Source organism: Aulonocara stuartgranti (genome assembly GCF_965226115.1).
Source record: "Aulonocara stuartgranti genome assembly, chromosome: 8".
Taxonomy (NCBI): Eukaryota; Metazoa; Chordata; class Actinopteri; order Cichliformes; family Cichlidae; genus Aulonocara; species Aulonocara stuartgranti.
This window is the reverse complement of record NC_138959.1, coordinates 14429128-14445475: the sequence shown is the minus strand read 5'-3', so window position 1 is coordinate 14445475 and position 16348 is coordinate 14429128. Positions and strand designations below refer to the sequence as shown.

The 16348-nt window shown below is 39.5% G+C and overlaps 1 protein-coding gene across 2 annotated transcripts in view; it reads right to left on the bottom strand.

Moving 5' to 3' along the window:
• Positions 1-16348, bottom strand: part of nrg3b (neuregulin 3b) — a 227334-nt gene that overhangs the window by 16302 nt on the left and 194684 nt on the right. Inside the window, exons 4-6 of one of the 2 annotated variants that reach the window (XM_082543324.1) lie at positions 15300-15326; positions 10525-10627; positions 8259-8385 (exon numbers count right to left, since the gene is read on the bottom strand). In XM_082543324.1, coding sequence (XP_082399450.1) covers positions 8259-8385; positions 10525-10627; positions 15300-15326 — 257 coding nt within the window. The remainder of the gene's footprint in view (positions 1-8258; positions 8386-10524; positions 10628-15299; positions 15327-16348) is intronic. The other variant, XM_082543325.1, reaches the window with a different exon arrangement.

The window sequence follows — 16348 nt, the reverse complement described above, 5'->3', positions numbered from 1 at the left end:
ACAGAGGTGTTGATTCAAATAACAGTGGACACAGAGGGGTGTTTCAGTATGTACTTACAGTTCATTTTCTCTTTTTCGTTTCATTTCCTTTCCTTTGTAAAATACTTAATATATACAAGTCCCAGCTGTTTACAAGTGTGTATTTGAAGTAACTGTTCATGTGGAAATGTATACTCTGAATTGCAGATGGAAGAAACATATGCACAGAAATAGCTACAGATGTGCATATAATGCTTCATGTTCCACTTCAGGTGCCCTATCAAAACATCAAAAAATAATAATCATCTGTATTTCTTAAGGGGTGGTTAAAATGATGGCTATTTACTTGGGCAACCTCCTGTAGTCATGTAAAATATAAACCCTTAAATCTTTTCGGAAAGATGGTCATCGCCTCAGGCATAACAAGGAAAATGGTGGAGAAGGTTGCTGTCAATACAGGTTTGCATGCATGTGCTTAACATATAGCTAATACACTATTCTTACATGTTCACAAGACATTTTATTAGATACATCTTGCTAGTAGCGGTTTGTTTCTTTGGCAAAGCTAGCTTAATTCTTCATGGCTTGGATTCGATGAGGACATAAAAACATTTCTCTGACATTTTGGTCTATATTGACATGAAAGCATCACACAGTTGCTTCAGATTTGTTCCACCGCATCGCAGAAGAGTTCTGGTGGCCGTGGAGGCCATTTGAGTATAGTGAGTACAGTACAGTTTGTAATGAATCAAATTGAAAGCACTTTGTACTAAGGGGCCTAAAGTATGCCAAGAAAATATCTTGGTTTGAAAGAGGAGTAAAAGAGGCCATTTATGTCCACTGTGAGCGACCATCTTTGAACAGAGGCGGTGGCTTATGACACAAACTTTCTGAAATCTATAATCCAGTCCCTTCCCAGACGCCTTAACGCCCACTCACATCTCGGGGCATCTGACCTCAGGAAATCACATGATAGGGTGGGGCCAGGTTTCACAATGAGCTCACCCAAAACCTTGACTGATTGTGACCTACACCCGTTTTCACACCTTGGCTCGTGTGATTAGGTAGAGGATCATTAGGGTGTCGATTTGTCCCTCTTGGGGGGAAACTCCCACAGGGTTTAAACCTGGGACTCTCCACTATTTGACCCTAGAACTGAAGAAGCTTCTCAGATGAGAGGTGAAACGTCTTCAAGTTCAGACGCTTTTCTTTCCAAGCTCCTTAGACTACGATGACCTGGATGACTGAGAACCTTCACAGACAAGAAAGTATCTCCCACACCATTATACCAGCAGCCTGAACTCTTGATCCAAGGCAGGTTGGATCGATGCTTTCATGGTATTTACGCAAAACTCGGACCCTGCCAACAGCAAAAATCGAGGCTCATCAGACCAAGAAACACTTTTCCAATCTTCTACTGTCCACTTTAGGTATGCCTATGCAAATGTTATGCTCGGTTTCTTGACAGGAGTGGCACCTGATGTGGTATTCTGCCACTGTAGCCCATCTGCTTCAAGGTTCAATGTTGTGTGCATTCTGCATACTTTAGTTCTGACGAATGATTGTTTACTAGTGATCAGTTACTGTTGCCTTCCTGCTCAAAGCAGTCTGGCCATTCTCCTCTGCCCTCTGGCATCAACACCATCAATTTTCACCCAGAGAACCGCAGCTCACTGGAAGTTTTCTCTTTTTCAGACCATTCTCTGTAAACCCTAGAGATGGTTGTTTTGGAAAATCCCAGTAGAGCACCAGATTTTGAAATACTCAACCATGCCACATTTAAAGTAATTGAAACTGCCTTTCATCCTCATTCAGACACTCAGTTTGATCTTCAGCAGGTTGCCTTGACCATGTCCATGCATGTTCTTAACATATGGCTAATGCACCATAAGGGTCTAATATAACCCAAATCATTATATTTTCCTAAAGCTAATCTCTCCATAATTTCCATCTTGATGTGGATTTTGTAGGTTTTTACACAGCTTTACTGGCGTCGCCACCATTTACATCAAATGCACACCGTTTCAAGAGTGTGCCTCTTAGGAGTGACGTTATGCTTTGAATACAAGAGTTAAATTTATTCTATAAGGAGTGTGAAGGTGACCAGGTGTATATTTTTAAAAAGAGCTGAGGGTTTAATTTGCCTTGCATATGCTTTCATCATGTCAGCATATATGTCTTTAGTGATCACACCTAGAGGGGAAATGCCTTTTTCTTTAATCCCAGAATTCAAAGAGTGAATAACAACTGAGCGCCGCATTAGTTTATTAGAGACTTCAAATGGAAGACAATGACTAAAAAAGGACTTCAGTTTTATCCTCCCCTCTTGCACCTGCCTTGTCAGAGCCAGACATTTTTTTCTAGCTCGCTGCACTCATCCTCCATCCTACTGCCTTGAACACATGCACAAAAACCCCCATTGTGCTTTGACGCTGGGTTATGCTGCATACACCAAATGTTTTGAGCCTATTTAAGAACACTCTGCTCTGTTCTTCCTTTGAAAGTATTTTCATTTTGTCTGTGTAACTTTAAAGAAAATAGAGATATTGTAGGACTACACCACCCACACCCACATGTCCTCTCCCTAGATGGTTACAAGCTGAGGGAGTGGGTGGAGAGAAGCTGTGGTCTGGGGTCATTGTGTCAAATCTGTGGAAAAACAGGTTTCACTTGTTAATCTTTCGTTGGTCTGTACAGCTCATGCCCCCTCCTGGGTGCTTATAGCCAGTGATCTTTCACATCCCACCTTAAGCTTCCCTCACACTGTTCCATTATAGCTTGTGTTTCCGTGTTGTCTTTGCCTTCCTCCTGGCTTCCTTCCTTTGTCTAGCATTCAATGCATTTCGTGGTTGGATGCAGGGCTTCACTGCCTCACCCGCTGAGCCCTAACACATTCCCGATACCACCATCTGAGTCTCCCCTTTTTTAGGTTGCTGTTGTGCTGGTTATTGTGCTTATATGAAAGCATTTTTTTAATATTACTTAAACACAACTACTTAACAGCTTTTTTAACATTTGCATCAAAGGTGGTACAGCGTCTTAGCGATCAGCTGCCCAGAGCCATGATTTTCAAATGACACCCTCGAAAAGCTTTCAGATGGTGCCAACTGCAGATCCGTGGGTGGGGTTAGCTTAAGGGGTGTTTGTTTCAGTGGGTGACACCAGACAGTGTTGAATTATTAAAGAAGCCTCCATATACAGTGGTGTGAAAAAGTGTTTGCCTTCTTACCAATTTCCTAGTTTTTTGCATATTTGTGACACTTGCATGTTTCAGATCACCAGACTCATTTTAATATTATACAAAGATAATCTGAGGAAATACTAAATGCAGTTTTTAAATGATGATTTCATTCATTAAGGGAGAAAAGGTTTCCAAAACTACCTGGTCCTATTTCGAATTAACTGTGATTAACCTTTTTTTTTGAAAATCTGAGTTCAGTTTCAGTAAATACATTCAGGGATGATTACTGGCAGACCTGCTGAATTAAGGAATCACTTACATAGAACCTGTCTGACAAAGGAAAGCAGCATAATAGATCTCTAAAAGCAACACATCATGCCACAATCTAAAGAAACACACGAGAAACAAAATCACAGACATCTACCGGTGTGGAAAGCTATTTCTAAGCCTTCGAGCTCCAGTGGATCACAGTGAGAGCCATTACACACAAATGGAGAAAACTTGGAACAGTGGCGAAGCTTTCCAGGAAAGACTGGACTACCAAAATTCCTACAAAAGCACATCGACGACTTATCCAGGAGTAGGGATGGCTACCGGTATCCGGTGCCATACCGGTGCCATAGCGTTTTTTAAAAGCCGAGAAATGCACCGAGTTACCAACATCCCCAAAGAACCTGAAGAGTAGAGTCCTGGCCCGTAGCCCTGCCAGTGTAGCAGAAATGATGACGGGTGATGATGGCAGCAGCAGCCGTTCTTCTCTGCGTGAGTAGCTTAATGTTGTCCGTGTGTAATTTACGTTGAGTAGGCTAACCACGTTATTAAATTAATGCATGTAAGGTGAACTAGCAAACACCGTCGTAGTTACATGCGGCTGTCTTCTTGTTTGATGGCAGATGCTCCCTTCACCCTGGCCAAAAATGCTAAAATGACCAAAGAAAAAGTGGAAAACAGTTAAACATGAGAGGTTTTTGGACAAAGTTTGTGTTTTTTCCATTGATTAAGGACTGCTTCCAGCCAAGAGTGATACCATATATGCCCTATAGCTGCAGAAAAGGCTAACATTGTTATCTTTTTACAAAAAAACAGCTGACCATGAGAGGTTTTTGGACCAACTTTGTGTTCTCCTTTCTTTAAGCACCGGTTCGAGCACCGTTTAAGCACCGGCACCTTTTCAAAAGTGCCGGTTTGGCACCAGTATCGGATAAAACCTAAACGATACCCATCCCTATCCAGGAGGTCACAAAAGAAAGTAAAACAACATTAATGAACCGTAGGGTTCACATGTTTCAGTTAAGGCCAGAGTTCAGGACACTCTGCAAAAATGGTATCCATTGAAGAGAACATAAAGGCTTGTCTCAGATTTGCCAAAAAACATCTTCATTAATGTGGCTGAATTACAACGATTCTGCAAAGATGAGTGGGCCAAAATTCCTCCACAAGCGCTGTAAAAGACTCATTGGCAGTTATCGAAAAGGCTTGATTGCAGTTGTTGCTGCTTAGGGTGGCAAACCAGTTATTAGGTTTAGGGGCCAATCATTTTTTTCACACAGGGACACGTAGGCTTGGATTTTTTTTTACCCTTAATAAACAGCTTCATTTAGAAACTGCAGTTTGTGTTTACCTGTGTTATCTTTGACTAATATTTAAATTTCTTTGATGATGTGAAACATTTAAGGGTGAAAAACATACAGAAAATAAAGAAATCAGTATTATAGTATTAATCAGTATTAATAACCTTGCTACCTTAGTACCCATACATATTAAAATGAGATTTGTGGAAGCTGTAAACTATTTATGTTTCAGAAGTAGAAACGTCAAATCTATAATTGATCTCTCTATCGTTTTAGCATTGATACATGAAGGACTACTACTCCATATAACTTCCTGAAATGATAAAAGAAAGACTGCACACTGAACTTCTTTAAAAACAAAAACAAACAAAAAAATCCATCTAATTAAATAAAGAAAGTAGGAACGCATTATGCCAAGCGGTCGCACTCTTTGATGAAACCTTTACAAGTGTGCAGTAGAGTGCAATTACCCCTCTGTGGAGACATTAGCGTTATCAGTGCCATCCATGTCTTCTCTCTGCTTTTTCTAAGAATGTCTGGGTCACTTGTTTCCTCTGCAGTGTCTGCTGCTGCTGCAGGCTGTGGTGGCTTCTAATGAATTCTGAGCCACTTTTTCTTCTATGGTTTGCCATTTTTTTTCTTAACCAAGAATTATTTGCCCGCCTGGATGAAATTTTCTTCCTAGAGCTGATGCTATGTGTTTATTAGTTGATAAATTATTACATAATATTAGTCTCCTTCAGTTTTTGAGTTGGTTGAGGGTTATGTAGTTCAAATTTGCAAAATCCAACTTTTTAAACACATGAACCTGCTGTAATGTACAGTTTTGTGCTCATTGTGGATTATGACTGTGCTGCTGTGCTTGGATGTTGAATTCAGGATTCATGATCCAGAGTATGGGCACAACTTTACATTCTTCTATTTAAAGAGGTCAGAATTCCAGCAACGTTTACTATGTAGATCAACTTCATTGGCTGGGGACTTTTACTATCAAAAGAGTCATTTTTAGGTAAATGTAAAACACCCAAAATCTTATTTATTTAGCCTGTTATGTATAATTGAGGTAAATCTTTTTGCGTATTTTGTTGTTGTTGTTAATAGTTATGATAATGCAGTACTTTAACTTGGCATTTTGATTATAATAGCACCGTGTTTCTGCCATTTGGCAGTGGCACAAAGTTGTTGTTTTTGTGCCCTTTGCTGCTTCAGTTTTATTTAGATCTTTTTTTAATGTTTATATTACATAGTGAAGAACAATCACAACCACAATTCACAAGTTTCACAAACTTTTTATTGGCAAATAAATAAAAATTGCCAATAAAAGTGCTCAAAAGTGTAGAACTGCAATAACTAAAATTGTTATCACTCACTTATTTTTTTAACCACCAGAATGGAATAATTGTGAAGGAAGAAATGTCTGGCAGAGCAGCTATAACCTGTGTTTTGCAAATTAAAAGAATCCTGCTCTGATATATAAAAAAAACAGCAGCCAGTGAAAGTGAAAGTAACCAGACGTTTCATAATATTTTACTTAATTTTAATTTTAGTTTGATTTAAGTCCAGCAACACATCAAACATACTAGTTTACCAGCAAATATGGTGAAAGCCAACAAATGTGTCTATTGTTAAATTCTCTATTCCCCTCCACAACTTTTTTTTCCCCTCAATTTTTAGTCCATAGCCGATGGGACTCAGGACTAGACATTTAAGTGCATACATTCATGCTAACCACCAAAATTGAGATTCTGCATAACTGATAAGATATATACATGTATACATCAAAAAGCACCAATCCCATATGTAACCATCATCACCATATACAACAGTTACCCCTTATTTAGCCAGGGAAAACAACTGGCCTGAACTTACATGACTTATGTCTAATGTACAGTGCTGTGAAAAAGTCTCGAGCCACCTATCATTTCTTTATATTTTGCTTCAACGGAGTGATGCTTGGTTGAAATTGCAATTGTTCTGCATGCTTTCCGAGGTTTTCCTTTCATCATTAGCTGCTTTTTAACTTGTTTCCACTTCAGTTCTCGTGCCTGATCATTCCCAGAGGAATCTTTCTTTGTCCGTTTGTTTATTTGTAAAGCCAATTAACACTGACATATAAATCATTCAAGCATAAAAAAATGCACCTAACTTAAGGAATGAACCTGTGTTGTGTCCACTCATAACAGCCGACTTAGCAAATATACATTTTTAAATTTTATCTCTATGCACTTTTTACTAGGAGCCTGTCAAAAAGAACACCCGCTTTCTTTGGTTGAATCGACAAAAATGCCAAAGATAACAGTTTGGCAGGCACAAAATAGGAGTTTTGCACAAATAATGTGATTCCCAAAGGTCTGTTAGCCAAATACCTGGCATATCTGGGCATGGTGTGCAGTGTGTCCTTTTAAAAAACGAGGAAACTGGACAAGAGGCTGACAAAAGAAGAAGTGGCAGGCCTAAAAATGATCTACAGCAGATAAACAGCATCTAAAGGTCATGTACTTAAGGAAAAACTCCAACGACCTTATATAGGACCTGAGAGAGGCATCTGGCCCTTTACTTGTTCCATTTACTGTTCACTGAAATGATCTTGATGCATGGCTGTCGAGAAGCCATTCTTAAGGAAGAGAAACCAGGAAAAAAAGGTGTATTATGCCAAATTACACAAGACCTGGACAGAATATTGGTGGTAGAATTATGCACAGTACTGTATCCTTGTACACCGTAAAACAATGTTCATAGTTACTGCTTACTAAGTTAAATATTTTGAGCTTTGTCACTTCTGACATTTTCTACCTTTCCTTGATTTGATTTGCTCCACTTTAAAGTGGAGCGCTTCTACTCCTTCAACATCAGTATACAGTATGTGTCTGACGTCACGATGTAAGTGCATGTGGAGAGGGATAATAGGAAAGCAATCAATCAATCAGTGTAAGCCCTGTTAGGCTATTGAGAGTATTATGCATGCAGTCGTAGATTGTATTTGTTATTATTGCTGTATGTGGTTGTTTCTGGAAAGCATTGGTTTTCGAGGAATGTCTAACTAACTCAAAATTTAAAGTTTAGCAGCCGGCTTCAAACCAATCACTTTAAAATGTTATTTGTGATATTACTAAAATGAATATGCACAAGCACAATCACATTTAGCTATCAATAAAGTTCTGCTGGATTTCTTTAGAATTCAGGATCCTTGACACCAAAACAGATTATAATTTCTACTCTGCAGTTTGTCACAGGAATCTGTCACAGTGAACATGGCAGGCAGATTTTTCCTCTGTAATGTGTGATGCATTTATTTTAAGCTATAATTCCCCACTGCCTCTCAGCCTATGTCAGATACGAGTGTGAACAAAAGACTCGAGCCAGTAGAGAGATTATTAAGACGTATTTTAGATCATAAATCATCCTGTCAGGAACTCAAAAGACTATAATGTGTATATGAAGTACTGTATATATAAAGAAGAAGATGGTGACAATGATGATTAGGGTGTGACTGGAAATGAATAAATACATCATTGATCAAGACGCACCTTTTGGAGCTGAAGGCTGTATTGAAGTCTGGGGGTAGATTTGGACATGAGGCCGGAGGCATTGACGGTACAGTCTCTGAGGCTGCGGCTGTCGGAGAAATGAGCCTGGAGTTTCTCCCTGTGTCTCCTGTGGAGGAAATGTGCCGGTGAAAAAGGGAGAACAAATGTAAGTCTACAACAAAACTAAAGAAATAATCCAGAACAATGGATAGACTGATGACAATACAGCATGCAATTAGGAAAACAAAGGGATTTCTATGAGGCAGAAAAAACCTCCCTACAATAGCTGCATTTGCTCTGCTGAAGATTCATTCTTCTTTTTCGTTGTTACACAGTTTAATAACGGTTTCTTTTTAGGTCATATTCTTCACACGCATCTAATGGCAACGTTGTTACATTTATTGACTTGTTACCATTTATTTCTGAGACTCACTTACAGATCACACATAGTAGACAAGATAGGCCCTGTCAATGAATTTCACATCTACTCACTGAAGACAGACACACACATATGTGCGAATTGTGACGATGAACTAATATATGCATTTTTTGTTATGCAGCGATAAAACATCCTTTGACAGTTTGAGGTTTTTAAAACGGTGAAATTTAACATTTCTGGAACAAACCATAGCTGAAAGTGACATTCAGCGTTCAACTGTGATTACTTTTCCGAGGTGAAACTTAAGGTGGTAAATGTGCGCCACAAAAATAGCTTTAAAATGAACAAAAAATGCATGAAAATAAAATTTAAAACTACATGAATTTAATCAAGGAAAGTTAAAGTAAAAGCGATAAATACAAAGGTTTTATTGATTTACTATGAAAGCCAAAGTTTGGATTCTCTCATCTTTGCAGGGAGAGAGGGAGAATTCACATGCAGTGATATCCATACATACAGCAAGAAGCCTTAAGTTATAGCAGTGGGAACAGATATAACCTAAGGAATTGAAGTAAAGTCAAGTTTGCTGACATGAGCAGACATTCCACTTTTCTTAAACTACTTAATTTTAGTTGTTCTGCCACATTTTTACCTACTCTGGCTTTTCTCTTTACCACACATACACACAAAAAATGAAACAGCAAAACGTGACAAAAAAAAAGTCAAATTCTTCTGCTATGATAAATTTTTTTTAAAAAAGGAAAAAAGATGATACCGTTCTTTCATTTCGGATTAAAATTTGATTGCATTAAAATGACTTTTGGATTAAATTTTAATTCACCATTAAATGTTCATTTTTAAATTCTAGAATGCAAAATTCTGTCTGCAGCTGAGACTCATTAAGTGTTTCCTGCATAAAGGATGATGGCGAGAAGTAAAAAAAAAACTTTTTAAAAATGTGGAAAGCAACAAATCGTTGCATTGGTTTACAGGGTTAACAAACTATAATCCAACCACCTAATGGCTTGGAGGGATTAAAACGTGCTGCAGGAACCCACTCTAATAAATAATAATAATGACGTTATACCACCTGAAAGCAACCTTTCTGAAAACTTTACTAATCTTTTCTGAGAAGTACTGATACAAACAAAATTTCGCATTTTTTCTTGAGAGGAAAAACAACCACGGAGTTTGAAAAGCTATTTATCCACGGTAGCCTGGCGCACAGCTATTTTTTTTGAAGGAAAGATACTTATTATCACAGGACTTGTGATTTTGGATAATTTTCAGTACATTAATTCTATCTGTGAGCCAGGACTATCTGTTCATGTTGACCAATATGTGCTGCACTGCTCAGGGCACTACACTACTCAAAAATAAAACCACCTTTTTTTGTTTTTGTTTAGCAAGCTTAATTTAGCCAGCACAGCATTCATTCACTCCTACTGAATGAATATACATACACACACTCTTCCAGTTCTTTCCCTCTGCTTTCTTTTTCCTTCTTCTTTGGTGCCATGCATAATTGACTTTGGTGGTCTGCTTCTGAGCCACCAGGAAACCCTCTTATCTTGTCACACACATGTACACGTGCACTTAGGGTCTACTGTACTTGAACTTGGTCTGTCTCTTGCCATATCTGAGTATTTTGTTTTGTGTGAAGCATTTTGTGACACACCTGCTTGCTAAAACCACTTTCAAATAAATCTTACATGAGTATCTGTCCCAAATGCATCCTACACTATTTAGATTTGTTGCCTTGCTAAAACATCCTCTAGCTGACTCACACTTAGAATTTCATTGGGCTCCATGCCATGATAGTAAAGTGCTCTTTCTGCACAGCCGGGGGCATACGCTACTAATGTGGTTCTCGCTGGCATCACTCACTTGTTGTGGCGGTAGAGAGCCATACATGCCACTCCAAGAAGACAGATCCCCGAGGCAATGCTGAAGATGGACAGCACCTGCCTCTGGTAGGTGTCACCACTCTCTGTGGAGGAGAGAATACAGTTCAGTCCAATGAATTTCTGCTGTGACATAAACGATATGGACTATGGTTGCGATTGAGCTGAGAGGAAGAGATGGATCATGATGAATTAACATACCAAATACACATAAAGGGTGGAATGACATACACTCGAAACCGCGCGCAGACATCTGCCCACAATCTGCATTTGCATAAAGCGACCAATGCTGCTGTCAGTAAATGTCACTGTTTGAGGAAGAGATAGGGACATGGCAGACACAGGCAGGGCTCAGTGACGTGCTAACTGAAGTGTGATAATCATTTCGTTCAGACAAACCCAGCAGGGACCGATGGACTGTCTGCACAGCAGGACCAGCACTTGGTGTGTACGTGCATGCAAGGGTTGCATATGTGTCAGCATTCAGAGACTGATGGCGACAGGAAATTAGCAGCAAATGAATGCTCCCGGAGCTTCTTGTCAGACCCCTGCACGTCAGCGGCAGAGGCTTAAGGTCACAAGCAGCTGGGACAAGTTGTAGTTGATCCCAGCAAATATCTGTCTCACTGAGCAACTGGATTGTGGCGCTGAAATACTTAGCACGGTGCACGGTGTGGAGTTCAAGGGCACGCACCCACTGGCTTAGCAGAAACTCTCATGACAATACTATCTCATGATCAAAATGAGCACAATCCATAACCAGCAACTCATATCACTAATCCACAAAAGTCGCTGAGAGTTTGAGACACTTCTCTGATCCACCAGCATCCATGACCTTACGGGCAACGTCCTGTGGCATTACTTGATCACTCAAAAACAACAAATCCCCCTGTGTCTGATTTTACTACCTTGACATCTGCAGGGGAAAGTGCAGAGAACATCACCGCAACCTGCTCCTGACCTTTAAGGGCTTGTCTGTGGCTTTTGATGTTGTCAACAGAGAACTGTCCTGGGAGGTCTTCTTGAGCCGTACTTGTCGGTCCAGGTTTATCAACTTCCCTCAACTCTTGTTTTTGAGGGCAGATACTGCTGGAGAGCGTTTTTGTTCAAAGCTAACGTTTGAGTGCAACCATGCCTTCTGTTTTGCACCGTTTTTTTCCCCTCGCCCCACCGCTTTCTTCCTCTGCATTACATCAGTGCTGCATCAACACAATTTTTGATAGTATGATGTAACTGAGTTCAAACAGGAGAGAAACCTTTTTAAAATTAGAGTGCTTCTGGCAACAGATAAAGATAAAATCTGAACATATCCTGGAGTGACAGTATGTGAATATATATATAAACATTGGAGGTCCAAACTACCCACTCAGCTCCCATAGAAGGGAAGCAGGATGAATTAAATATAGAAGTGATCCATAGAAATGCTGCAGGAGTGGCCTGCTGTGGCCTGCTGTGGCACATGATTGCTTATTTAACCAATAAATAGTGGGGGTTAGCTTGGTTAGGCTGGATCACATTTTTTACTGTTAAAACAATAAATGTTCTGAAATGAGAAATTATTGAGTTGGAAAAAATAGTCAATCGACAATATACTGTGTAATGACGCAAATATAACTATGTATATATATGAAAAAACCCAATATAAGCTCCTGAATTACTGAATTGTATAGTCTGCTTCTATCCTATAATTTTAAAGGGATTTAAAAAAAAATGTGTTTGTTTATTGCTGTGCAGGTAGAAGAGGAGAAATGTCCTGCAGCTGCTCAGTAAAAGTTGGCTTTTTTCTTTGTTTATAAGTAATGTGCCACTTGGAAATCCATGTCCCTGTAAAGCCTCCAGCCTTTACCATCAGTGAAATGACCTCTGCATGGTTGCATATCTGAAAGATATTGAAAAATTTTTTTCCTGCTCCTGCATTATCAGTGCTCATGTGGAGCACCACCTGAGACAGGCCTTTGCCTTCCCCCCCCCCCCCCCCCCCCTTTTTTTTTTTGAGGGATGAAAAAGGCTTTTCCATAATGTGAACATAAAAACAGCTGTCTACAAAGCTCTGCTGAATGGCTGCAAGGAAAACCGACATGCAGTCTGTATATAAAACCATTACAGGCCTTTCATGCCAGATGCCTACAAGGCATTCTTGAAATTAGATGCGACAGCACGTTATAAAAGAACCCCACCAAAGTGAAGAGTCTTAGCTATATTGGCTAAGCCGTGTTATTTTGACTCAAAGACAAGACAATCCCATATGGCCGCTATGCCAGCGATGCACTCTACACTTGACAAGAATAACGTGCTATAATGAAGTTCATGCTAAAGAATCCATGAGAAAATGGGGTATTCAGCCTGCAAAACATCAGAGTCAACTATTCTGAGTCACAAAGAGCTTCAGTTGCTGGGCTAAAAAAAAAAAAGCAAGAAAATCAAAAGACAAGATTACTTTTAGAGCGCTCAATTCTACTTCAAACGGAGCTTTGCTGTAGTCTGACAGGCTGTCTCAGACTGTCACATATCAGACTTATATAACAAGCTATCAAACAATTCATTGATAAAGAAAAGACGAACTCATGATGGAACACAATGAATAAGAAACCCAACCAAAAAAAAAAATAATAATCCTATCTGTACCTCTGTCTGTCACCTGTCCGGCTATCAATTGATCAGTCCTGCTCTCATTTTCTCTAATGCATCCGCCCACCTCCAGTAGCATTCTGAACTAATTTAGTCCCCCAGATTAAAGTTACTGAAGTGAGGAATGCTGTTTGCAGGGCATACATCCTCTCCCTCCCTCTATTTCCTGGAGCTAGCGTGTGATGTGACAGCAGTGTATGAAGCCATGTTAATGGAAAACTTCATAGCATGCAGTGTTAGTTTTTATGTATGCACAAAAGCAAGGCAGAAAGTGGAAAAAAAGATGGGAAAAGAGAAAATGAAAAACGGTGTTGCAGTGTATGTGTGTGTAGTCTGGGGTGATGAGACTGTCTCTCGCCTCCCTTGTTTTTTTTCTCTTAGTTTGTTGACAGTCTGTAGGAAAGTAGAGAAGTACCTAAAGTAACTCCAATGAAAATCCAGAGAATTAAAAAAAAATCTATATGCACTGCTTCTCATTTCAGTATTTGACCTTCTGTGGATTTTTATATTTTATATTATACTTTAGATCCTATTGTTAAACTTGACTAAACATCTACACCAGAAAAAGGCTCAGCCTCCTAATTGAACTTGGTTTGGTTTTAGGTTATTTAATCTAAAAAAAGAATAATGTACTCATGAATACACATTGATTAGTCTGTAATTATGTTCTCTAACAAAATGATACATTCACATAAAGTTTGGATTAACCCATTACATATACACTGGGTTGAGATGGCCAGGAAAAACAGCAGTGCCTACTGAAAGAAAACTTCAGGATATCTTTAACAACTCACCTCACTATTACTGTCACTGGACAGAAGTGACCTACACCGACTCATCGAACCATATCAGTGAGTAGATGTGAATGCTCGGGCTATTGATAGCTGAGGTTAACAGCATACTGACAACCTACACTCACTGCAGATGAACGGCAGCCAGAGGTTTGGAAGTGACTCAGCAGTAAAAATGTAAAATACAACAAAATATTTTATTTGTGGTTTATTCAAGTGTTAATATTCAAATATGTTAAAACATGCCGGCCAAAGCAGTTATCGAGTGCAGTCTAAATTTGACATTTCTAATCTCTCTTAGCTAACTAAAATGTGTTTGGCCTAAAGGGGCCACTGTAGTTAGGGTTATGGCTAGGTGCTTGAATTGGAAGAGGTAAAAAAAAACTGAATTCAAATGACTGCAATCTGTGATCTACTGACATCCAGTTGTGAGATTTTACACACTGTACCTTTAAGAGTACTGACGGAGACTTGCTTGAACATGGTCGACACTATCTGAAGAATAGAAACTAAATTGCTTCTACTTTTAAAATGAGGGTAAGTTCAATTTTAACTTTCTACAGAACGACTACTAAATTTTAGTAATCATTAACTTCATAATGTAAGGGGCTTTTGTCTTTGTAGCTACTTAACAGCTTGTCAGTAACACACTGTTGTTGCTGTTGTTGTAGATGCTGCTGTGTGTCTGAAAACTATCCGTCCACTGCATATGTGTCAGTTCAGTCATGCAAACAAAATATTTTGTTCATTATAAGCATCGCACAATTCAGAACGCTGTAAGCTTCTATACAAGACTTTTCTGTTGTTGGGCTTCTTGTTTTACTATCTGCTTAAGACTTAGTGAATTATACATAGAGCTGTGTCTTATATTCAAACACAACAAGTACAGAAAACCAAATGTATTATGTAAATCTGCAAATCAAAACTGCAGATTCAACTTGGAATATTTTTGTCAAAATAGAACTTGGTGATATTATTTGCTTCTTGAACATTTCGACTAACTTCATGGAAACCGCGATCATTTTGGACATCGCTACCGAGATATGAAATTTTCACATAGTACACAGTAGGCAAGTAGACACGGATTTATACAGTACATGAATCGCTTTCTTTGCTCCATACTCATTACATCACTCCTCTCTAACGGTACTGTTCTTCATGCAGACAGAATACACCTAATTCACCACCACGGTGTTTCCATGGCGACTAGCCCACATTAATTTTCCAAGGTGAGCGGCCTTGTTGTGCTGGTTGTGTGTGTTTTGTATGCAGTATTTCACAGACGTGAGGCACACGGAAAGATTGAGCACTCGGCACAGTCAATGAAAAGTTGTCTTACCCATGAACTCGATCCCAAGTTCATCCGCTGTTCCATTCAAGGCGGGATAGCATGAGAAATGAGGGTGGGGAAAAGAGAGAGAGACAGAGCATAAAATAATTACAACATGATGCGCCTCAGTTTTTTTTTTTCTCAGAATTCACCTTAGGGGTGAGACACTTGGTGCAACTACACGGTACAGTTGGCTTTGCTGGCTTTTTCTAACACGGCTTCCTCTTTTGCACCAGGTAATGAGCCAGCCAGCCTCGGATGCTTGGAATGCTTTTCCATGATACTCACACAGCTTGCAGTGGCTTTGATTGAAGCAAGAAAACAACGCAGATGTGGGGGCTGAGAGGATTAGAGGAAGGATCATGAAAATAAAGTTGGAAATGACATATCATGTGGCTTTATGTCATTGATGTTGCTTTGCACAGGCCTTTTATATTGATTTGAGCCTGAGGCATTGCAGTAATTGTCCTCTTCTGTCTCCAAGCATAGCTTTTCACTATTCACAATCTGGTTGCTTTAGGATGCGTCACTCTAACACACACACACGCTCAAATGCATGTGTAACCCAGTGTTAAGAACGGGATTAAAAGTATAAATAAATATTGATAAAAACAAAATTAATTATAATAAATACTGATAAAAAGCATGTAAACATAAGTTTAATATGTACATATGTATATGTGGTATATAGATGGTGTGGGGGCAGGACTTAGTCCTTTAGAGTGTGTTTGTCAGATCCACTGAGCGACCAATCATTGGCCGGTCTGACCCTCCCCCAGTCTGTGCGCTGCTCAGACACCTGCGTGTGCCTTCGTGTGCCAGTCAGATACGCCAGAGACACAGACGGTGAAAGATCAGTTTACCCGTGCGGCAAAGAAGCTAGCTGGATAGAGAAAGTCCTTTTTTCGGCAAGAATAATAAGAGTGATACTGTATTCCAGAGGCCGTGAGCCAACGTGAGCACTGTGAAGCCCCGTGTAGCATTTGTTGCTTCGCATGGTAAGTCCCAGGCAGCACACGTGCGCTAGCATAGCATGCTACTTGCCGCTAGCTCTGATG